Below are 24,767 nucleotides of genomic sequence, written 5' to 3' on the forward strand. Positions count from 1 at the left end.
GGGCCTACCAAAAATCATAGATTTTTGGTAGATAACTTTTCTCTTTTCCGGTCCTGATACAGTATAAGTATTAGGTATGGCATTGAGTTTTATTTAATGCTTTTTTTTTGTACCATCATTTATAGAAATGGTTGTATGCTTATTTCCTTTAATACATTAATGGGGTCTGTTTTGTTAATAGATTTTTTAAACTGTTAAACATAAACATTTCTTTTCAATTAAACTAGCTTATTTTTGAGAGGGCAAGAAGGAATAGAGTGCATATATGTATAGGTTTATAAAATGTTAAGGATTCAGCAGAGAGAAGCTGATGTTTGCTCATTGAAATTCACTCCTAATTCAGCTGTACTCAACTGATTTCAACCCATCTTTTAGAACTTTTTTTTTCTTAACTAACTTTAATTTTCTTCTGAAATACCCACATTTCTATAGAGAAGATTATCAATAAACAGTAAAATGGTAAGCACAGTGGTATAAACAGTAGGGGAAAATAATTGAAGAATGTTAAAAAGGATAATGTTTGTTTAGTTGCAGTTCAGTGATGTAGGACACATTAGTTGTGAACACTAGTATTATAGCAGTTTAGTGAAGAAAATTTACCTGAAGGATTAAAGGAAAGCCAAATAAGCATGTTACTTACCATATTTTTATTTTCCTTTACCTATATACTTTTTTTTTTTTAAGATTTTATTTATTTATTTGACAGAGAAAGGCAGTGAGAGAGAGAACACAGTAGGAGGAGTGGGAGAAAGAGAAAGCAGGCTTCCTGCTAAGCAGGGAGCCCAATGTGAGGCTCGATCCCAGGACCTTGGGATCATGATCTGAACCAAAGGCAGACGAGTAACAACTGAACCACCCAGGCACCCCTACCTATTTACTTCTAAAAAAAATTAACCCAGATGCAGTATGTGCTTTATTTGATATGTATCCTGTCAGCTTTTTTAATACATGAAAATATTCTCACATTTTTAATAGAATAATATAATGTATACATTCTTTAAAAAGATGTATTTATTTGAAAGAGAGAGAGTGAGCGTGCAGTGGGGAGAGACAGAGGGAGAGAGAAGCTCAAGCAGATTCCTCTGCTGAGCATGGAACCAATATGGGGCTTGATCTTACATCACCGGGATCACAACCTGAGCCAAAAGCCAGAGTTGGGTACTTAACTGACTGTGCCTCCCAGGTGCCCCTAATGTATACATTTTTGAAACCACTATGGATTTGAATATGACATCTACAATGCAAATACAGTCTGTGGCACCTGGCTGGGTCAGTTGGAAGAGCATGTGGCTTTTGATCCTCTACATCCACTTTGGGTGTAGAGATTACTTGAATAAAACTTAAAAAAAAAAAAAAATAGAATGCTAATATAATCTTACCGGTCTCTCTTTTTTTTTATTAGTTAGAAATTGTGGAGATGATACTAAAGTTTATCTAGATAGAAGTTTAGCAATGAGTACTGGTTTCTCTTAAATCTTCCCTTTAGAAGTACTCAAGGATGTGCACGTATACAGACACACACACAGGCAAATAAAATATATATAAGGACATCCATTGGAAAATTTTTTGTAATATTAAGAACCAATTTAATGATCCACCATTAGGGACATGAAATAACATTCATGTAATGAGATATCCTATAAGTGTGAAAAAATGATGTGGTTTCATATCATAGATTTATCTGCAAGATCTATAATGAGAAAAAAAAATAAAAGCCCAGAATAGTGTTCCTAATATTTTACCATTTGTGTTCTTTTTTATTAAGAGGGAAAGGAAGTATATATTCACTTAATTAACATGCACCAATACTGTGGAATAATATGAGGCCATTAAAAAATGTACTAACGTGGAAAGATCTCTAAGATATACTGTATATTTGAAAAATAATAAAACGAGTCATGGAACATTTATTATCTGATTTCATGTAAAAAGAAAGTTGCATGGGGGCACCTGGGTGGCTCAGTCACAGAGCATGCAACTCTTGATCTCATAGTCATGAGTTCAAGCCTCAGGTTGGGTAAAGCGCTTACTTAATTTAAAAAGAAAAAAATTTCATGTACATTGTTGTCTTTTGCCTGTCAAAAAAACCAGGATATGTACATACCTAACTACTAATAATGGTTCTTTTTTTTTTTTAATTTTTAAGATTTTTTATTTATTTATTTGACAGAGAGAGATCACAAGTAGGCAGAGAGGCAGGCAGAAAGAGAGGGGAAAGCAGGCTCCCCACTGAGCAGAGAGCCCGATCTGGGCCTCGATCCCAGGACCCTGGGATCATGACCTGAGCTAAAACCACCCAGGCACCCCCTAATAATGGTTCTTTTTTTTTTTTTTTTTTTTAAGATTTCATTTGTTTATTTGACAGACTGAGATCACAGGTAGGCAGAGAGGCAGGCAGAGAGAGAGGAAAGGAAGCAGGCTCCCTGCTGAGGAGAGAGCCCGATGCAGGGCTCCATCCAAGGACTCCGGGATCATGACCTGGGCCAAAGGCAGAGGTTTTAACCTACTGAGCCACCCAGGCGCCACAATAATGGTTATTTCTTAAAGATACTTGGTGAGGGGGAAGTTAAGTTAGGGGGAAATCTTTATTCTGTATATCTGCATTTTTTATGAGGAGACACCATTCATATAGTCTGGAATAAAGGAAAAAGTACTATATGCTCACTATAATAATGAAGATACAAAATTAAAAAGAAGAAAATAACATGCATAATAGCTTTACCACCCACATATATCCTGAGGTAACTACTGTTAAAGCCTTGATAAATGTCCTCCAAGAGGTGAGGGACATTTTATGGAGGACATTTAATCCTTAAACCAAGGAGAGGGAAAGAAAGAGCACCACATAAAATGTTTACACTTAGCAGCAAAAGACATTTTTTTTTTTTTAAGCAGAAAAATAACGTGATAGTGTGTATCTTCTTGTCTGTTTTGGTTTTGATTTTCACTGTATCCCCAGTACCTTTATGGCACATAATAGCCCCCAGTAAGTATGTTTTTAAGAAATGAGCGATGGGGATGCCTGGGTGGCTCAGTTGGTTGAGCAGCTGCCTTCGGCTCAGGTCATGATCCCAGTGTTCTGGGATCAAGTCCCACTTCAGGCTATAAATTATATATATATATAAATAATTATATATAAATAAATTATAAAAATATATATAATATATAAATAAATATATATATAAATTATATATATATAATTTTTATATATATATATTATATATATATAATTTATATATATATATTATATATATTGCTCAGCGGGGCGCCTGCTCCTCCCTCTGTCTCTGCCTGTGGACTCTGCCTGTGCTCGCTCTCTTGCTGTCTCTCTCTAGCAAATAAATAAAATCTTTAAAAAAAAAAAAAGAAAGAAATGAATGATGGTGTTCTACTAACCATTGGTGAAGCTCTTCCAGTTCTGAAGCCCAAGATTAATAAATTGTGGTGGTTGACTCTTAGAGAACCAGACAGCTAGATGACATTGGGCAGATAGATACTCTTTATTTATTACTTCCTGTAGTTCAGATTAGGACCAACAACATGTAATACCACTGTCTTCTCACATCTGTACAAGACAGGGAAAGCTTTCACTAGAATAGATTAAGCCAGGGTGGCATAGAAAGCTTTAAGAAACAATATCTTTTTCATCTTTTTTTTTTAATATTTTATTTGTTTATTTGACAGAGAGCTAGAGAGAGAGCACAAGTAAGCAGAGCAGCACAGAGAGGGGGAGAGAGAGAAGCAGGCTCTCTGCTGAGCAGGGAGCCCGATGCGGGGCTTGATCCCAGGACCCTGGAATCATGACCCGAGCCGAAGGTAGCCGCTCAACCAACTGAGCCACCCGGGCGCCCCTAACTTTTTCATCTTAAGGGCTCTGGCATTTGTCCCCTTACAAGGCCTTGTCTCATACCCAGAACACTTCTCTGGGTCTATGTAGCAGAGAATGGTATTATTCACTTACCCATGAAGAAAGCTAGATTATAAAAACTGTAGGATTTGGCTTTTCTTGTGTCTTCCAGTCAGAGAGCCATTAAATTGAAACTGCTCAGTTCAGTAGTGCTTTTTTATATATATAAGTATGCATAAAGAATAATTATAACTCTATAATTAGTTAATTATCATGGAAACTGAATGCAAGTTTCTGAATTTTCTTATGGAAACATTAACTCATACTATTTTTTGTTTTTCTTTTTAGTTTCTGCCACTGCCTTCTACAAAGCACAACCTGTAATTCAGTTCATGTGTGAAGTTCTTGACATTCATAATATTGATGAGCAGCCAAGACCTCTGACTGATTCTCATCGGGTAAAATTCACCAAAGAGATAAAAGGTGAAATAATTAGCATTTGGAATAACGTAACAATAAAATGCATGAATGTAACAAACTTTTATTGAAAAAAAAATTTTTTAAGTCTATTCATGTAACATCATCTGTGAAAATATAGATTATAAAATGTTACATTAAGTTCATTGCCATTACATCTTAGTGTTTGAATGAAAGAAGTGCCAAGTAATGAAATTAATATTGATACCAGCTAATTTTTCATTAATACTTTCTGTTAGTAGCCAAAGGTATAAGAATATCTCATGCGAAAATGTTTCTATAATACTGTTAAAAGTAGGAAACTTACTCCAAAAACATTGTTATATCAGAGCCGGGGTAACATATGCTAAAATAATGACTTCCTTATTTTTCTGAAACGATTGAATATTTTATTCCTTTGAAACTTTATGGATACAGGGCTAGCCTGTTTCATGTGTTATTTTGGAATTGGAACTTTGTTGTTTTGTGTACATTATATAGTTGTTCTTTGACGTTGCCTATTTTAAATAGTAGTTGAGATCTGTGCAGTGGTGTTGCAGCCTATGTATATTTTACTAACATAAATTCATCTCTACATAGTCTTCTAGAGAGAAAAAGAAAAAATACTTTAATAGTATTCTAAAATTTGTGTTGTGTTTATTTCATCTTTATATAAATGTACATTTCTATATACATTTAAATACACATTTACCATTTCATATGCAAACCCATAAATACTGTTCTTTATCAGTAATTTAAGGAATTTTTCAAGAGTAATTTTGATTGTATAAAATTCTTGTCTTGTTCAGAGCTTAGAACCTATTCTTCAAGTAAGATGTGACTCCACTGTATTTAGTTCTTTATTTAGGCATGAAGAAGAATTAGATATTCTCTAATTAGAATGAGTAGTATAAATTCTGTTTATAAAAATGTCAAATCTTAAATAGTCAGAAATAGTTATTTTTTTATTTAAGATTTTAACTGTTGCAGATAATTTTCAGCTTCTGGTTTGAATAAAACACTGAAGTTTGTTCACTGAACGTCTTTCAGTTCCCCGAATCAGTTAGAATAGCTCAATGCATCCTGCTTGCTCCAATAATCATTCATTCAATACTCAGGAGAGAGATAGTCATTGTTAATGAAACATTGAAAGGAAAATCCTTCCTGCTTTGAAAATGAGCATCCATTTTTCTAAAGTTACTTAAATGCCAAAATAATAAAGTGTTATGTATAGTGTATTGCAACCATACCATTGTCCTTTCATAATCTGTATTAACTGCACAGTTAGCATTGTCAAGAGGTTAGTGCATTACCCACCATTAATGTGTGATCATCAAAATGCCATGGTTTCCAGTGGAGTTGCTGCTTAGTTACCACCTCTGATATCATGAAGTCACTTACATTATTTTGCGGTAACTATGCAATCAACTCATATCACCACTCTATCACAGAAATTACAAGATGTACAGAACAAGGATGCAACTGCTGCCCGAAGAGCATGGACTCGATCTTAACTTCAACTGCTCAGGGGCCCAAAGAAATGACTGAAAAAATGACTAGAAAGCATTATAAAGTTGATGTTATAGTGAAGGTAAAGCCAAGTTTATAGGTTAAATATTTGATTTATTAAAGCCAAAATTTTTTTGGTTGGATGGAGGGTTTTGGGAGGGACCTGGGCAGAGAATTATCTAGTCCCTTTTTTTAAATTTCAAGTTTTTGCTAACCCCTGGGTTGGGTCAAATCCTTAGGCACCTAAGACCCTAGATTTGGGGTAGAAAATTCTGAGTTGGATCTAACTGACCAACCGATTATTTTTTTTCCCCTCCATTCAAAGTCAAAAAGGCTTTGTTGACTTTTTGGGGGGTTTTTTGTTGTTGTTTTTTAAAAGACAGTTCTTTAACATACGTCATATAATCCTACCATGGAAATTCAAGAGAATCAGAGTTATGTATTCTGTGCTATATATTTGGGCTTAATTTTTAGCCAGCATAAGGAATTTGATGATAACTGTTAAATAGTGGATACAAAATGTGCTATAATGAATAGATTTCCTTAGTACATTTATTTGGTTCTAGTTGAACTTTTATCTAATTTAACAGTAACTTCAGGGTGGTTCCTTTATACAATTATTCATCATGGTTAAACAAATATTGGGACAAGTGTATGGCAGAAGTACCATATGTTTATAAAAGAACCAATTTATTTTTGGTAAAAACTTACTTAGTAGGCTATTAGAATCTTAAAATAACTCCTATAATTCAGGGGAGAACTAGTGGAAAATAGCTAAGTGGTGTAGATAACAGAAAAAATTTTCTAAAACATAGTATTTCGGAACATAATATTTTTTACATGCTGCTTCATGTTGTTACTTCATATTGCTTTCTTCACATTTCTTTCTTATGAGACCTTCTTTAGATAATATTTTCTAGTCTTCTTTATAATACAGAGGCATAGTATATGCTCTAATCTGAAATTTTAGTTTTATAAAGGTAATTACCAATAAAAACTACTTACCACTGATTCAGTTAGGAGTACTTCTCAAGAAAAATCCATACCAATTTGGTATAATGACACTATGTCCATTTAACATCTTAATTTGTGCTGATACATTAGAAGAAAATATTACTATGAATGAACTTTGTGTTTGGTACTGCAGTTAATAATTAGATAGGAAAATAAATAACACTCTTGCAGGGTTTCTCAGCCTGGCCAGTATTGATATTTTGGGCTGGATAATTCTTTGTTGTGGTCTGGAGTGGAGGTCGTGCTGTCCCATGCATTGTAGGATATTTAGCATCATCCCTGGATCCAAGATCCCTAAATCTAGCATCCATTAGATGCCAGTAACACACCCCATTCCTAACAATTAAAACTCTCTCCAGACATTACCAGAGGTTCCCTGGAGGGCAAGATTGCCTGTGGTTGAGAACCACTGCACAATCACAAATATAACAGGGAAATAATACAAAAGTAATACCATAAATACTATCAGGAAACTGAAAGTTGTCCTTCATCTACCCCTTTCTAGATTTTCTGCCTTAGGAGTCTAGGCTATGGTAATAGAGTTGCTATAAGCGGTGGCCACTGTGTCAGTTTGTTAACTTTTCTCTAGGTAGCTCCAAGATGGCACTCTCAAATACGGTAGCACCAGCCGCATGTAGCTATTTAAGTTAATTAAAATAAATGTTCACTTTCTTAGTCACACTACCCACATTTAATGTGCCAGACATAGAACATTCCATTATCTCAGAAAGTTCTATTGGACAGCACTGCTTAAGAAAATTAATCCCAGAGAATTTCACCAGTGGCTTAAAAAGCCATTGCTTCACTTTCTAAAGCAGGCCTGGGATCTTCAAACTCCTGTGGTCCATAGATGAACTGCAAGGATCCAGGAACATCTAAAATCATAAGCTAAATTATGTGTTTATGCAATTTTCTGAGAGTTTATTGCTTTCATCAGATTCTCAAAGGGGTCAGTGATAAGAAGGTAGGGTGCTCTAAGAATTATTTTGGTTGCCTTTAATTTCTGATAGTCAATAACAGCTGTGTCACTATCGTACACTTCAGATAAATTGTCACTCTCCTTCTGTTAAAAGGGCCTGGAATTTTTTTCTTCCTACTTTAAAAATCTTTGAAGGACTTCCTTCTTGAGATCCATGAAGTTCTAATCTTCAGTCACTATGTGATGACTGGCATACTTTGAAAATTATAGAGTATGTGGAGAATTATTATAACTCCTCTTTTATTCTTCCTTTCTTCTCCCAGCATAAATACCTAAATTTATTATAAACAGGGTGTTTTTTTTTTCTAATGAATGGGGAACTTTGCCCCTTGTTCTTTAGGCTTTGCAAATTTTATCCTTCTGTTTTTTAATGTGTAGAGCTTGATAAGATAGGGGGAAATGTTTGGAGTTAGATCTATCAATATTGTAATCTTTACTAGCAATGTTATTTATAAAATCCTTTATTAATATCATATTGCCTATATCACAGATTTTCTGTTTAGAATTTGAGTTTGTATAGTAGTGAACAGGCTTTAGAAATACTCAACATGTGACATTTTTATAACCTCATTTTTTCTTGTTGGGAACAGGTCTGAAGGTTGAAGTGACTCATTGTGGAACAATGAGACGGAAATACCGTGTTTGTAATGTAACAAGAAGGCCTGCCAGTCATCAAACGTAAGAAAAGCTGGTGTTTTGTCAGAGCAGAGATTGATGTGAGGCAGCTTGGTCTAGTTAGTGGTTTGGGAGTTTTGCTCACCATAATGAGATGAGAGTTGTTAATATGTACTTTTTTTTTTTTTTTCAGCTTTCCTTTACAGTTAGAAAACGGTCAAACTGTGGAGAGAACAGTAGCACAGTATTTCAGAGAAAAGTACACTCTTCAGCTGAAGTACCCACACCTTCCTTGTCTGCAAGTGGGGCAGGAACAGAAACATACCTACCTGCCACTAGAAGTAATGTATTTAGGCTGTTTTTTAATATCACCTTGTTCATTTTTTTCTTTGGGGTTTTTTATGGCATATAACTTCATGCTCTCACATTTATTTTGGAGATTGAACTGTTTCTAAATTTTACTTTATTTTAAAATTTTAATAATGAAATAATATGGAAAATTTCATCCATAATCCTACCACTCTACAGTAACTACTGTTAACATTTTGGTACACTTCTTCTCAGCCTTTTTATCCAGTGTACATTTCATCTTGTTAATAATCATACTGTAAAGCAGTATTGTTTACTATTTAACATAATATTAAAAAGAAGTTTAGTGATAGGTTTTAAAATTTTAATTTTAAAATTTTAATTTTGCATGTAATTGGCAGTGAGAGTTAAAAAAGATAAATACATCCAGTACAAAACTTTTTTCTGTTTGTAGGTCTGTAATATCGTGGCAGGGCAACGATGTATCAAGAAGTTAACAGACAATCAGACTTCCACAATGATCAAGGCAACAGCAAGATCTGCGCCAGATAGACAAGAGGAAATTAGCAGATTGGTTAGTACTCGACTCTAGAAATGGGAATTAAAAACATGTTAGGGTGGGGGCTCCTGGGTTGCTCAGTGTTAAGCGTCTGCCCCCGGCTCAGGTCATGATCCTAGGGGCCTGGGGTGGAGCCCAGAGTCAGGCTCCCTGCTCAGCGAGTAGTCGGCTTTTCCTCTCTCTGCTGCTTCCCCCATTTGTTCTCTCTCTCTCTCTCAAATAAATAAATAAAATTTTAAAAAAAAAGTTGGGGTGAAGGTACTACTAAAGAGCCATGTCCTTATCAGCTCATACCTCATTACCATTTCACAGACTGTCAGAATTAAAAGGGATCGTGGAAGTCATCTGGTGGTGTTCTAGGGGTAAACCTTAAAGCGTTCTATGAGAACGATTAGATCCTTGTAATTTAACCTAGAGCTCTTTAATTAAATCTAGAGCAGCTGCTCTTAGAACCAATGTTTCAAGTTAGTGAACTGAACTTCATTACCTCCCACCTAAAAGAGAAAGGGAGAAGGAAGAAAAGCCAGTGTATTATGACTAGCAATGGTGAGTCTTAACCCTCAGTATGATTGTTTAGCTGCCTTCATCAGACTGGTGACTGTCTGATGTATAGGATGAATAAAGAAATATGAGACTGCTCCAATCATTTGGAATACCCTTTGTATATAGTGAAGAGAAAAAAGTCTAGAAATAGGAATATTACTTTGGGTAATAGTGAAGATTGTTACAAAAGGATTATAGAACTGGCCCTTTCATTTTGTAAGCCAATTACAGGGAAAAGGAGACTTTTCCAATATGGTTTTATAAAGAGTAAATAAAAATTATTATATGATATTTAATTAGGAGAATATGGGTTGGTTTTCATGATGGATTTTTTTCTGATCTATTATGACAGGATTTTAAAAACATTTAAGAGGCTAAACCTCTCACTACCTCTAAAATTTCAATAATTAGTTCTAACTCAATTTATTATAACTTTTCTTCCAAAAAGGTAATACTGTACCATGGCTCAAAGCATAGGCTTTGGAATCTTAACAGCTCTGGGTCCAAAGTCTATCTTCTTCACTTACTTACTGTTACTGTTACATTATTGCAATTACAGCATCCAGAAGACTAGTGCAGTGATTGAGTAGGAACTCTAGAATCAGAACATACGTGGTTTCAGATTCTGTGTCACTTGCTTAGCTAGATGGTTTTTAGGCCAGTCATTTAACTTTATTAAATTTTAGACTTATCCTCTGTAGAGATTATAAAAGACCTCCTTTTATAGTTACAAGGTTGTTGTGGAGAAATTAATTATAAAACTTAACACCAAGCACATCATACAACAAGTTTTTATTTATAGTAGTTGTTACTCTTTGTAACCTTACTATGAAGATACACTAAAACACACAAGAAATGAATGGCATTTAAAGAAACATTACTGCCTAACCTTAAAAAACAACCACTTCTGCTTATTGTGGGAAGATTCTTTTTTAAATATTTAGATTACATAGGGTTTTTTTAATGGTTTGTTCCTCAAACACTTGAACACCACCTTCATTTAGTAGCCTCATTTGACTTTTACTCTGAAACTGAGTAAATATGTTTTGGAAAACACAATTACTATAGCATGGTATAAACATGAATTATATTTTGAGGTCCAAGTCTATACTGAATTAAATTTTTTTTTTTTTTTTAAAGATTTTACTTATTTGTCAGAGAGCGTGAAAGAGACCACAAGCAGAGGGGAGAGGCAGGCAGAGGGAGAAGCAGGCTCCCCACAGAGCAAGGAGGCCGATGTGGGACTTGATCCTAGGACACTGGGATCATGACCAGAGCTGAAGGCAGACGCTTGAGCGAGTCAGCTATCCAGGCATCCCAAAATTCTTTATCAACCAGTATTGCACTGTATGTTAACTAACAAAATTTAAATTAAAAAAAAAATCTTTTTTATCTTTGTAACTGTGGATATATTATGTAAAAATTATCATCTGTATCATATTGGCTTTCTTACCTGTCTCAAGTGTATTGCATTGAATAATTTTATAATACGGCACTTTTTATCTGAAAATATTCAAGTAATTTTATATAAGTTGTATATCAAGTAATTAGGGGAAAAAAGCCTTTAAGATCATCAATATCTGCTATCAAACTCTATGTAAAATAAATTTTAATAATATATGTCTGGATCTTCTAATTAGAAGTCCTTAACAATTTTTAGGTCAGGAATTTCTTGCTCTTTTGATCTCTAGGCCACCCTCTCCAAAGTGCATTAGATTTAATCATATAAAATTGGCATCTTCATAGATTGCAAATATTTGAAATTTCTTATTTTTCAGCCTAATACATTTAAATTTCTGTAAATTACCAGGAGGTTCACAGATTTCCTACGGTCCATTCATGATCTGTCATCCCAGATTAAGATTCCTCATCCTATACTTAGGGCATCATTGACTAGATCCAAAACATTGTGGACATAATGAAGAAAAGAAAACATAGGTTTCTAATGAATGAAGCAGGGACTTGGGGGAAGTTCTGAAAGTAACTATGATTTTTTCTGTTAGGTAAGAAGTGCAAATTATGAAACAGATCCATTTGTTCAGGAGTTTCAATTTAAAGTTCGGGATGAAATGGCCCATGTAACCGGACGTGTACTTCCAGCACCTATGCTGCAGTATGGAGGACGGGTAAAACCTCTTGATAATTTTTTAATTATAAACATACAGCCTCTATTTACAGAGAGAAGAGCATCCTAGCTAAGTCTGAGTTTCGGAAAGTGGTTTTTGTTTTTTTGTTTGTTTGTTTGTTTGTTTTGTTTTTGTTTTTGCTCCAACAGTACTTTTTTGTTTCAAGGTATCTTTGCTTAAGTTTATAATTTTTGGTTTATATGATAAAAAATATAACTAATACTGATTTAGAGCAGCATTTTACATGATTATCAGATATTTATCAATTCAGCAATTTGAAATGACTTATCAGCTCAGTGAAGTAAATTGTATATTAAGTGTTTTCTTCTTTTTTGCCTTTTTTCTCTTTCTCCTTTTTCTGTAGAATCGGACAGTAGCAACACCAAGCCATGGAGTGTGGGACATGAGGGGGAAGCAGTTTCACACAGGAGTTGAGATAAAAATGTGGGCTATAGCTTGTTTTGCCACACAGAGGCAGTGCAGAGAAGAAATACTGAAGTAAGGCATGTCATTAGTTTGGTTTGGGGAACTTTTTGTGTTTCAGTTTTGTGTTTCGATTTTAAACAACTCAGCTAATGTTCTAATCAGTGTTGTCTCAATAGGGAATATATTTAATCACTGAAACTTTGAAAATGTTTCTTCTCAATAGTTTGATGGAGAATTCTGAATTTGTTAGTCGGTAAAATCATTGATGCATTCTCCTAGGCATCCTAACAGTCTAGCTTATGTGGTACCAGGAGCATTATTGGCTTTTGATGGCACATAGGTTAGGTTTAATTCCCAGCCTTGCCAATTCGTAGCTTTATTACCATGAATAATTTATATAATTTCATTATGCTTCAGTTTTCACCCTTTTAGAGATAACAATACCTATCTCTTGAGTGAGGATTAAAGAAGGTCCTTATTTCTCAATTGAGGTCCTTAAAAGAGTGACTCTTTGTTTTCACTTATTTACTTCTGAAAATTTGGCCTCCATCTCCACCACTTTCCCTGTTCCCCAGATTCTTTTCCTCAGCATGTAAGTGCTCCATAATCTTCTGTTCAAATTAAAACAGAAATACATCAATTTTCAATTTACCTAATTGAAATAAATGCTTCCAGCCTTCTATTTTCTCACCCTCTTAGAAATCCTAGTGCTGGGGCACCTGGGTGGCTTAGTAGGTAAGGCCTCTTCTGCCTTCTGCCCGGGTCAGGGTCTCAGGGTCCTGGGATCAGGCCCTGCATCGGGCTGTCTGCTAGGCAGGGAGCTTGTTTTCCCCCTCTCTCTGCCTGCCTCTCTGCCTCCTTGTGATCTCTCTCTGTCAAATAAATGAATAAAAATCTTTAAAAAAATGAAATCCTAGTGCCCTTCTGAAACTAGTTTCTGGAAGATTTCCAATCGATTATCAATTCTAATGGTCTTTCCTTAGCCATTATTTTTCTCAAAATTTGTGCAGCATTAAATACAGTTGACTGTTTTCTTAACATTCTCTCCATTCTTGCCCTTCTGATTTCTTTGGTTTCACTTTGGCTTTTCTTCTTCTGTGTCTTCTCTCCTTGGGACCCTCAAGTCTTTGAGACCTTGGCAGTCTCAAAGGCTTCTGCTGTCATTCTTGTTTGAGGAACAATGCTGTCATGAAAGAGTACCACCTCCACTTGTGACTACAGCCCCCCTAAAACTTTTAGGATTTTCTTAACAAAGAATAACAGTAAAAATTAGTAGGACATTGAAAATCTTTCACCTGCCTCTTAAGCCCCTTCTCTGTTTTCCCATATTCTGGACAAAGAAACTGAAGCACTGTATTCCCTCTATCTCCCTGGCACTGTTTTTATTTTATTTTTTTTCTCTTTTCGATCATGCTGCTCTTTACTGAAAATGCCTCCTTCCTATCCCTGCTTCTCTAAATAATACCCAATCTTCTGTGATTGTGTTGCTAGAAATAATCCGTCTTAACTCTAAACACACTAGTTCATCATTATTTTCTCTCTTTGATCTTGTCACTTTCTCTATGAAATACAGTTCTGTTTATCTGTAAATTTATCTCTCCTCTAAAATCTAATTTTCTTAAGAAAATGTTTATTATCTAATTTAAATCTCTACTAATAGATCCTATAAAATATGCCCCTAATGAATAGTTCTTCAAAGATAATAGAGGCCAGTTTACCAACCAGGCCAGTTCAGAATTTGCCTTACCTTCTTCATATGAGAAATAATAAACTTTTTTTATTTAATTCTGTTCACTTCTTTTATTAGCTCCAAATTTCTAAATGTATATCTTAAGATTCACTTAATACACATTTTTTTATTAAAGATTTTATTTGTTTATTTGTCAGAGAGAGTGAACACAGGCAGACAGAGTGGCAGGCAGAGGCAGAGGGAGAAGCAGGCTCCCCACTGAGCAAGGAGCCCAATGTGGGACTCGATCCCAGGACACTGGGATCATGACCTGAGCCGAAGGCAGCCGCTTAACCAACTGAGCCACCCAGGCGTCCCTAATACACGTTTTTTCCAAAGTTTTCATCCCCTGACAGTTTACTGCAATACTGTGATCATCTTATTCGACCTCCAGAGGCCAGAGTTTCTCAATTGTTTCTCAAGCACAGAGTTACTCTTTTCGTTTTACATTTGTTATTTATGGTTTGCTAGAACTCTCATAATCTTTTGGCTTGTGGTTCTTGTTCAGGCTGACTGAAAATACCCAACTTCATACTTTTTGAATTAAACATTAATAAGGAAAAGGAAAAGAAAGGAATTCCTACAAGCTTCATCTCTGAGGGAATGAGTGTTTTTGCTCAAAGTTAACTCGGATCCTTGACTTAAGACCTTACTCTTGTTTTAAAAACAAGTGAAGTGATTGTTAAATCATGACATCATTACTTATCTTAGGCTAAATGCAGTATTTTGTTTAAATATGGAATTATTAGTCTTTTCTTGTTTTTAGCGTGGCTAAAAGTACATTGAAGTACTACCTGCCTCATTTGTTTTTAAATGTGGTTTTCACTTTTTTTTTTTTTTCCATTTTTTCTGGGAATACAATCTTTCCTGCTATCCTAGTTTCAGATACATAATATTGTGGAAACAAATTTTGGACTAGATCATACTTCTGACTCTACCATTTATCTAACCTTTTGACATTGGTCAGATACTTAATGTCCCTGAAACTATGTCCTGATCTACTAAATGGGAATAATAATTCACCTACCACCTTCTTATGAATGTCATCATGATCAAATTAGAAAATGTATAACAGTAGATTAAATTTATGAAGCTCTTACCATGTCTTGGGTGGTGTTGCTAAGTTCATGTATTATGTCATTTATTATTGACACCAACCCTATAATAGAAGTAATCATCTTACAGATGAGAGGAGCTGAAAAATTTGTCATACTATTTCACAGCTACTAGGTTACAGAACCAGAATTGAAACCTGTCATTTTAACTCTAGAACTGAAGTCTTAACCAGCATACTCTATCGCTACTGCCCTTTGTAAACTACGCAATGCCACATTATTGTATAGCAGTGTTCCTAGTTTGCACAATTGATTACTGACCAGCCACTCCTTTAATATCAGTAAGCCTTGGTGACCTCTTCATATGTGGAGCACACAAATCGTTGCTTCATTCTCTATTCACTTCTCAAACTTTCTATTCCACTTTGTAGGTGTGGATGACTAGACAGACAAAGGATTTAGTTTTAGTGATTTCTTCTCCTAGGGGTTTCACGGACCAGCTGCGTAAGATTTCCAAGGATGCAGGGATGCCCATCCAGGGCCAGCCTTGCTTCTGCAAATATGCGCAGGGGGCAGACAGCGTGGAGCCCATGTTCCGGCATCTCAAGAACACCTACTCTGGGCTACAGCTCATTATCGTCATCCTGCCAGGGAAGACACCCGTGTATGGTAAGGATATCTTAAGATTGCATTTTTCCTCAAGTACTTGGTGTTCCTTTTAAAATTTTGCTAAACATATCCTAAAATTTTGAAACATTAAAACATATTTTAATAGCTGCTATATTTAAAAGCTTGTAGGGTTACTTTAAAAAGATAAATCAGTAAAGCGAACTAGTCCAAGAAGAGACCTGTGAAAAGAATTTTAGTAAAGAAGGCATCACAAACCAATGGTTAAAGAAAGAATTATTTCTTTAAAATGGCATTAAGAGGGGCACCTGGATGGCTTAGTCAGTTAAGCCACTGCCTTTGGCTCAGGTCATGATCTCAGGGTCTTGGGATTGAGCCCCACATCGGGCCCCCTGCTTGGCGGGAAGCCTGCTTCTGCCTTTGCTTCTCCCTCTCCCTCTGCTCCTCCCCTTGCTCATGCTGTCTCTCACTCTCTCTCTCAGATAAATAAATCAAATCTTTTTTTAAAGAATGGCATTAAGATAACTTGCATATCAGTATAATGTAGTGGTTAAAAGCACAGACTCCAGGGGCACCTGAGTGGCTCAGTCAATTAAGCATCCAGCTCTTGATATGATCTCAGGGTCATGGGATTGAGCCGCATGTTGGGCTCTGCTCTCAGCAGATAGTCTGCTTGAGATTCTCTCTTTCCCTCTCCCTCTCCCTCTGCCCCTCACCCGCTCTCACTCTTTCACTCTCTCAGATAAATAAATCCTTAAGGGTTCCAGGGGAAGCACAGTTCTGCTTAAGACCCAGGCTCTGCCAGATAACTACCTGTAGGAATCTAGCTGAATTATTTAACCATAATAGGCTTTAGCTTTCTCATCTTTGAAATTGGTATTCTAAAAATAACTAACCTATACAAGATAGGTATAAAGATGAAATAAATTTACATCTGTAAGCAGAGTGTAGAATAGTAACTGTTATATAGTAAGTACTCAGTAAATGATAGCTATTATTTTTGTTAACAAATTAAAATTTAGTGAGATTGATAAGTTAAACATAAAACATTGAATTGTAGAAAAATACAAAGGAAGTATAATTTTCAAACTACTAACAGAGTGTAATTGTCTAGGTTTAGAAATGATAGAATAGTTCACCAAAAGAAATTGTTAGATTTACTGCATAAAAATTGAGTTTTCTGTAGGTCACAGATACATAACTAAATTTAAAGGAAACCAAATTAAATAAATAAATAAATAAATGGAAACTGGTAGAATCTAAAAATTATTTGCTACAAATGCAGACAACAAAGGGCTAGTTTATTATTAAAATATCTGTATTGGGGGCGCCTGGGTGGCTCAGTGGTTAAAGCCTCTGCCTTCGGCTCAGGTCATGATCTCAGGGTCCTGGGATCGAGTCCCGCATCGGGCTCTCTGCTCAGCAGGGAGCCTGCCTCCTCCTCCTCCCTCTCTCTGCCTGCCTCTCTGCCTACTTGTGATCTGTCTGTCAAATAAATAAACAAAAAAATCTTAAAAAAATAAATAAATAAATAAATAAAATATCTGTATTGTTCCGTTGTTGTGATCGAAGAAAAAAATCCTTATGTCCTTTTAGATTAATGAGCAAAGAGTATTAACCAAAATTTCTCAAGGAAAACAAAACCAGTAAATATATAGAAAGTGTTGGTTTTCACTAATAGGTAAAGAAAACTACAAGTAAATAAAAGTGAAATTTTATGTTACAAAATTAGCAAATGTGTTTAAATTTTATAATATTTAGCACTTGTGAGGATGCAGTGAATCCAAAATTTTAATATATTGCTGATGGCCTTGTTCTTTTTTTTTATATATATATTTTATTCATTTGACAGCACAAGCAGGGGTAGCAGCAGGCAGAGGAAGAGGGAAAAGCAGGCTCCCGACTGAGTAAGGAGCCTGATGCAGGGCTCGATCCCAGGGCCCTGGGATCATGACCTGGGTCGAAGGCAGACATTAATCGGCTGAGCCACCCAGGCACCCCAATATAAATTTTTTTTAAAGGTTTTATTTATTTGAGAGAGTGTGTATGTGCACAAGCCAGGTGGGAGGAAGGAGAAGGAGAGGAAATTTCAAGCAGACTCCATGCTGATTGTGGAGCCCAACATGGGGTCTCAATCTCATGTGAGATCATAACCCAAGCCAAAATTAGGAGTCAGGTACTTAACTGACTCAGCCACCCAAGCACCCCAGCAGAATAAATTGATAATATCCTTTCTATCAAAAGTATAAAAATGTGGTTTTAACCTGTGATTCAGTATTTTTAATTACAGAAATGTGTTCACTGGAAAGAATTCATAATAGAGAAAAATCTGTATGTACAAATTTTCATAATATCTGTGATATTAAAAAAATGTTAAGATCTGGTTTTAACAAAACAGGACAAAACCAGAGAGACTCTTAATCTCAGGAAACAAACTGAGGGTTACTGGAGTGGAGTGGGGTGGAAGGGATGGCGTGTCTGTGTGATGGACATTGGGAGGGTATGTGCTATGGTAAGTGCTGTGAATTGTGTAAGACTGATGAATCACATGGGCACCTGGGTGGCTCAGTCAGTTGGGCTACTGCCTTCGGCTCGGGTCATGGTCCTGGAGTCCCGGGATCGAGTCCCACATCCGGCTCCCAGTTCTGCGGAGAGCCTGCTTCTCCCTCTGACCTTCTCCCCTCTCATGCTCTCACTCTCTCTCTCAAATAAATAAATAAAATCTTAAAAAAAAAAAAAAAGACTGATGAATCACAGACCTGTACCCCTGATACAAATAATACATTATATGTTAATTTAAAAAAAAAGAACTGGTTTTAAACAATGAGTAAATTACAGTATATTTGTGAAATAGTGTGTAGTGATTATAAATGATAGTTATGAAATTCAAAAGATATTTTTTAAGCTGTGATAAAATACAGAAGGTTTTAAAGTCGAAGAATTTGTAAATCAGTAAGGAAAGGACAAACAACTCACTGAAAAAATAGACAAAGGACATAACAGAAAAACAAATGGTCAATTATCTTATGAAAAGATGTTCAGGGCCACCTAGGTGGTTCAGTCAGTTAAGTGTCTTCCTTCAGCTCAGGTCATAATCCCAGAGTCCTGGGGATGGAGCCCCGCCTGAGGCTCTGTGCTCAGGAGGGAGCCTGCTTTTCCCTCTCCTTCTGCCTGCTACTCCCCCTGCTTGTGCTCTCTGTGTCAAATAAATAAAATCTTAAAAAAATAAAAATTAAAAATAAGTTTTAGATTTACAGAAAAATTAAGCTGATCACATAGAGAGTTCCTACATGCTTACCCCTTCCCCTGCACACAGTTTACTATATTTCTAACATCTTGTATTGTTTGGTATGTTAAATGAACCAGTACTGATAAATTAATATTAATATGTTATCCACAGTAGGCATTAAGGTTCACTCTTTGCGTTGTACATGTCTGTGGGTTTTGATAAATATATAACATTGTATATACAGTGTTGGGTCCCCAATGTTGGGTCCCCCAAATGGGTCCATGGTCAAAGGAGCGAGACTGATACAAAGCGAAGGTCAAGCAAAGCTTTATTTCGTGCCAAGCATCAAGAATCAGACTGACCGTCAAATAGACCAGTGGGGGCCGCCCCTTACAGAGAGGACGACCCCTCCCTGCTTTCCAGACAACTTTTATAGAGCAAAGGCCATGTGGTTGGGCCTGGCCACACACAGTTGGCCAATGAGATTGCAATACACAGAGAAAGCTGCACAGTCATGCTAGGTCACATATGGGTGGCCAATTGAACTACAGTTCACCACATAGTAGACATTTGCACTAGCCTATCACCTTGGTGAGAAGTGGTGCCCAAAAGGCGGGGACCACACTGCTTAGTAGCTAGGAGACAATATGCGCCCCCCACTGATTGAATACCTCCACCTGGCCTGACCCACCCTTGTATCTGGACTTTGTTACCTGGGATTGGTTTCCCAGACTTACTTTTAAGTAAGTTCCCCTGGGGAGTTGAGGGGAGTCAATTTAAGTTTCACAACAAAATGGCAGTTCAGCCAGGGGGGGGCCACTCTGGCTGAATAGGCCCTTACAACAGTATCATAAAGAATAGTTGTACTGCTCTAAAAATCCCTTGTATTCCACTTTTTCATCCCTTCCTCCCTCTCCTCAAAACCCTGGTAACCACTGGCCTTTTTTATGTCTTTACAGTTTTTCCTTTTCTAAAACATTGTGTAGTTGGGACTCATGCAGTATCTACCCTTTCCTAATTGGCTTCTTTCCCTTAGCAATATGCATTTAAGGTTCCTCCATGTCTTTTCGTGGCTTGATACGTAATTTCTTTTTATTGCTGAATAATATTCCATTGTATGGATGTACCACAGTTTGTTATCCATTCATCTATTTTTACCTTGCTTCCAGTTTTTGGCAATTACGAATACTGCTGCTATCAACATTCACGTGTAGGATTTGGGGTAGGCATAAGTTTCCAACTGACTTTAGTAAATGAGTAGGAGCACAAATGCTTTATCAAATGGCAATACTGCCAAATTGTCTTCCAAAATGTCTGTACCAGCACGCCTGGCTGGCTCAGTTGGAAGACCATGAGACTCTTGATCTCCGGGTTGTGAGTTCAAGCCCCACATGGTGTGTAGAGATTGATTACTTAAATAATTAAACTTTTTTTTTTTTTTTAAGATTTTATTTGTTTATTTGACAGACGGAGATCACAAGTAGGCAGAGAGGCAGAGAGAGGAGGAAGCAGGCTCCCTACCGAGCAGAGATCCCAATGCGGGACTCGATCCCAGAACTCCGGGATCATGACCTGAGCCCAAGGCAGAGGCTTCAGCCCACTGAGCCACCCAGGCGCCCCTTAAATAATTAAACTTTTTTAAAAAACAGCTGTACCATTTTGTATTCCCACAGCAGTGAATGAGTGTTCCTGTTGTACTGCATCCTCAGCAATGTTTGATACTATCAGTTTTTTGGATTTCAGCCATTCTGATAAGTGTATGGTGTATCTCGTTGTTTTAATTTGCAATTCCTTAATGACACAAAATGTTGAACATCTTTTCATACGCATATTTGCCATCTATATTTCTTTAGTGAAGTGCCTTTTCCAGCCTTTTGCCCACTTTTATGTTGTGGAAGTGTTCTTATTTTTCAGTTTTAAGAGTTCTTTGTATATTTTGGTTTTAAGTTATCATATATGTATTTTGCATGTATTTTCTCTCAGTCTGTGACCTGTCTTCATTCTCTTAACAGTTTCTGATATTAATAAAGTCCAACACTTTTTTTCTTTCGCAGATGATGTTTTGGGGGTTATAATTAGAAACTCATTGGCACCCCAAGGTCACCTGAGTTTTCTTCTGTATTACTTTCTAGTGGTTTTATAGTTTTGTTTTTACATATAAGTTTATAACCCATTTTGAGTTAATTTTTGTGAAAGATAAAAGGTCTGTGTCTAGATTCATTGTTTTGCATGTGGATGCTTTCTCAGTACCATACCAAAAGCTGTCTTTCTCCATTAAATTGCCCTTGCTACTTTGTCAAACATTAATTAACTGCATTTGTGTGAGTCTGTTTCTGGTATCTTTATTTGTTTTGATTGGTCTGTATGTCTGTCAGTTTGCTAATACTGCACTGTCTTGATTAATGTGGCTTTTTAGTAAGTCTTGACGTCCAGTAGTGTCAGTTCTCTGACTTTGTTCTTCACTATTGTGTTAGCTATTCTAGGTCTTTTGCCTCTCTATGTAAACTTTGGAATTAGTTTGCAATATCTGCAAAGTCACTTGCTGAGATTTTTAGTGGGATTACATTGAATCTATCAGTCAGGCTGGAAAGAATTGACCTCCTAAAAATGTTAAGTATTCCTGTGCTTGAAGATGGACTGCCTCTCTGTTTAGAGCTTCTTTGATTTCTTTATCAAAGTTTTCTAGTTTTGTATAGATCCTGTACACATTTTGTTAAGTATATCTTTTTTTTTTTTCCTTTTGGTACTAATATAAATGGTGCTGTGTTTTTCATTTTTAAATTCCTGTTTATTTTCGGTATTTAGGAAAGTGGTTGACTTTTGTATATTTTTGCCTTGTATCATGCAGCCCTACTAGTTCCATGTATCATGCACTTTGTAGTTCCAGGCTTTTTAAAAATTCTTTTGGATTTTTCTGCCTAGACAGTCATGTACTCTGTGAACAAAAAATTTTGTTTCTTCATTCCCAGTCTGTATGCTTTTATATCCTTTTCGTTTTGTTAGCTAGGAGTTAACAGTATGGTGTTGAATAGGAGTGGTGAGAGGAGACATCCTTGCATTCTTTCTTATTTTAAAGGGGAAGAATCTAGTTTCTCAGGAGTATGAATAATGTTAACTACAGGTTTTCTGTATTTTTTCTTTTAACGAAGCTGGGGAAGATCCCCTCTAATCCTAGTTTGCTGAGAGTTTTTGGTGTTTTTTTTTAAGATTTTATTTATTTTTTTGACAGACAGCGATTACAAGTAGGCAGAGAAGCAGGCAGAGAGAGGGGGAGGGGAGCAGGGAAGCAGGGAAGCAGGCTCCCCGCTGAGCAGAGAGCCATATGCCAGCTGGATCCCAGGCCCCCCCCCCCCCAGATCATGACTGGAGCTAAAGGCAGAGGCTCAACCCACTGAGCCACCCAGATGCCCCTTGCTGAGAGTTTTTATCATGAGCATCATGAAGAAGTTTGTTAAATGCCTTCTCTGTATCTGCTGATACGATCATGATTTTTCTTTCTTAGTCACTTAATGTGATTAGTTGCATTAATTGATTTTCACATGCTAAATCCCACTTGGTCATGGTGTATAATTACTATACATTGTTGGATTCAGTTTGCTAATATGTTGAAGATTTTTACATATACGTTCATGAAAGATATCAACCTGTAGTTTTCCTTTCTTGTGATGTCTATACCTTGTTCTGGTATTAGGGTAACGTTGGCCTCAAAATAAGTTAGAAAATATTCCCTCTGCTTCTGTTTTCTAGAAGATAACTGTAGAGAATTTGGTATCATTTCCTATTTAAATGCTTGGGAGAATTCATCAGTGAAACCATCTGGGCCTGGTACTGTCTTTTTGGAAGGCTCTTAATTATTGATTAAATAATTATTGATTCAATAATTCAATAAAAATGTGGGGCTTGGACTCATGACGCTGAGATCAGGAGTCAGCTACCTAACCCAACCAAGCCACTCAGGTGCCCCTGATTCAATTTCTTTAAAAGAAACAGGCCCATTCAGATTTTCTATTTCTTCTTTGTGAGTTTTGGTAGTATCATTCAAGGAATTGTTCCACTTCATGTAAGTTATCAAATTTGTGGACCTATCATTCATAATATTCTTTTATTATCCTTTCAGTGATCATGGGACCAATAGTGATGACCTTTTTTTCATTTCTAATATTAGTAATTCATGTCTTCTCTTTTTTTCTTTGTCTGCCTGTTTTTCAGTTTCATTGACTTTTGCTCTGATTATTAGTATGTATTTCCTTTCGCTTGTTCCAGGTCTTTTTCTTTCCCTATTTTCATAAGGTAAAAACATAGATTATTGATTTTAGATCTTTTTCTATTATATTGAATTCCATACCATAAATTTCCTTCTAAGCACTTTTTTCACTGCATCCCACCACAAAAAAAAAATTGTCTTCTTAATTAAGTAAGCTCTACACCCAACATGGGGCTCAAGCTCACAACCCTGATATCAGGAGTCATGTGTTCTACCAAGTCAGCCAGGCACTCTGCATCCCACAAACCTTTGTCAGATTGTGTTCCATTTCCATTTAATTCAAAATATTTTTAAATTTCTCAAGACTTCTTTGATCCATGTGTTACACAGAATTATGTTAACATACAAATATATTGAGGGCACCTGCGTGGCTCAGTCGGTTAAGCATCTGTCTTCAGCTCAAGTCATGATCTCAGGGTCCTGGGATCGAGCCACACGTCAGGTTCCCTGCTCAACAGAGAGTTTGCTTCTCTCTCTCCCTCTCCCTCTGTGCTCTCTCTCTCTCAAATAAATAAATAAAATCTTTAAAAATACACACACACACATACACACACACACACACACACTATATTGAGAATTTCCAACAAATATATTTGTATTTCCTAGCTGTCCATTACTGATTTCTATTTTAATTCCACTATGATCTGAGACCATACTTTGTATGATTTCTGTTAAATTTGTTAAGGTATGTTTTTGGATCAGAATATGGTCTGTCTTGCTGAATATTCCATGTAAGTTTGAGAATGTCTGTTCTTGCTGTCATTGAATGAAGTATTTTATAAATGTCTTTTAGATTCAGGTAATTAATGGAGCTGCTCAAGTCAACTGTTTCTACTTTTTTTACAGCAGCTGCACCATTTTGCATTCCTACCAGTAACGTACAAGGGTTCCAGTGTTTCCACATCCTGGCAACACTTGTTGTCTTCTTTTCTGTTTTTTTCTTTTTTATAATAACCATCCTAATGGGTGCGAAGTGGTATCTCATTGGGGTTTTGATTTGCATTTCTTTTTAATGAGTGATGTGGAGCATCTTTTCATGCGTCTGTTAGTCATTTGTTTCTCTTCTTCAGAGATACTGTATATTTAGAGTCTCACACAGTACTAACATATATTAGATGCACATTAAATATTTGTTGAATGAAATAATGAACCTTTTCGGAGGGCAATTTGTCAGTATCTATAAAAATATTAAATATAGGGTGCCTTGGTGACTCAGTTGGTTAAGCAACTGCCTTCAGCTCAGGTCATGATCCTAGAGTCTCGCATTGGGCTCCCAGCTCCACAGGGAGTCTGCTTCTCCCTCTGACCTCCTTGCTCATGTTCTCTCTCACTGTCTCTCTCTCAAATAAATGAATAAAATATTTTTTTAAATGTTAAATATATATGTTTCTGACCCCTCAATTCTACTTGTAGAAATTTATCCTGAAGCTATAAGTTATAGAACCAAACAAAAATAAATGTATAAGGATATTATTTGTAG

General features: G+C 36.2%; 1 protein-coding gene across 12 annotated transcripts in view; it reads left to right on the forward strand.

Annotated features, from left to right (window-relative positions):
• The window catches only part of LOC116879208 (protein argonaute-3), a 120,652-nt gene that overhangs the window by 75,334 nt on the left and 20,551 nt on the right, over window positions 1-24,767 (forward strand). For all 12 annotated transcript variants that reach the window (XM_032877236.1, XM_032877234.1, XM_032877238.1 and 9 more), the window contains 7 exons: window positions 4,196-4,330; window positions 8,396-8,483; window positions 8,614-8,761; window positions 9,184-9,303; window positions 11,835-11,957; window positions 12,322-12,455; window positions 15,652-15,836. In XM_032877236.1, the coding sequence (XP_032733127.1) occupies window positions 4,196-4,330; window positions 8,396-8,483; window positions 8,614-8,761; window positions 9,184-9,303; window positions 11,835-11,957; window positions 12,322-12,455; window positions 15,652-15,836 (933 nt within the window). The remainder of the gene's footprint in view (window positions 1-4,195; window positions 4,331-8,395; window positions 8,484-8,613; window positions 8,762-9,183; window positions 9,304-11,834; window positions 11,958-12,321; window positions 12,456-15,651; window positions 15,837-24,767) is intronic.

This window comes from Lontra canadensis, unplaced genomic scaffold, assembly GCF_010015895.1.
Source record: "Lontra canadensis isolate GAN:19392208 unplaced genomic scaffold, GSC_riverotter_1.0 scaffold60, whole genome shotgun sequence".
Taxonomy (NCBI): Eukaryota; Metazoa; Chordata; class Mammalia; order Carnivora; family Mustelidae; genus Lontra; species Lontra canadensis.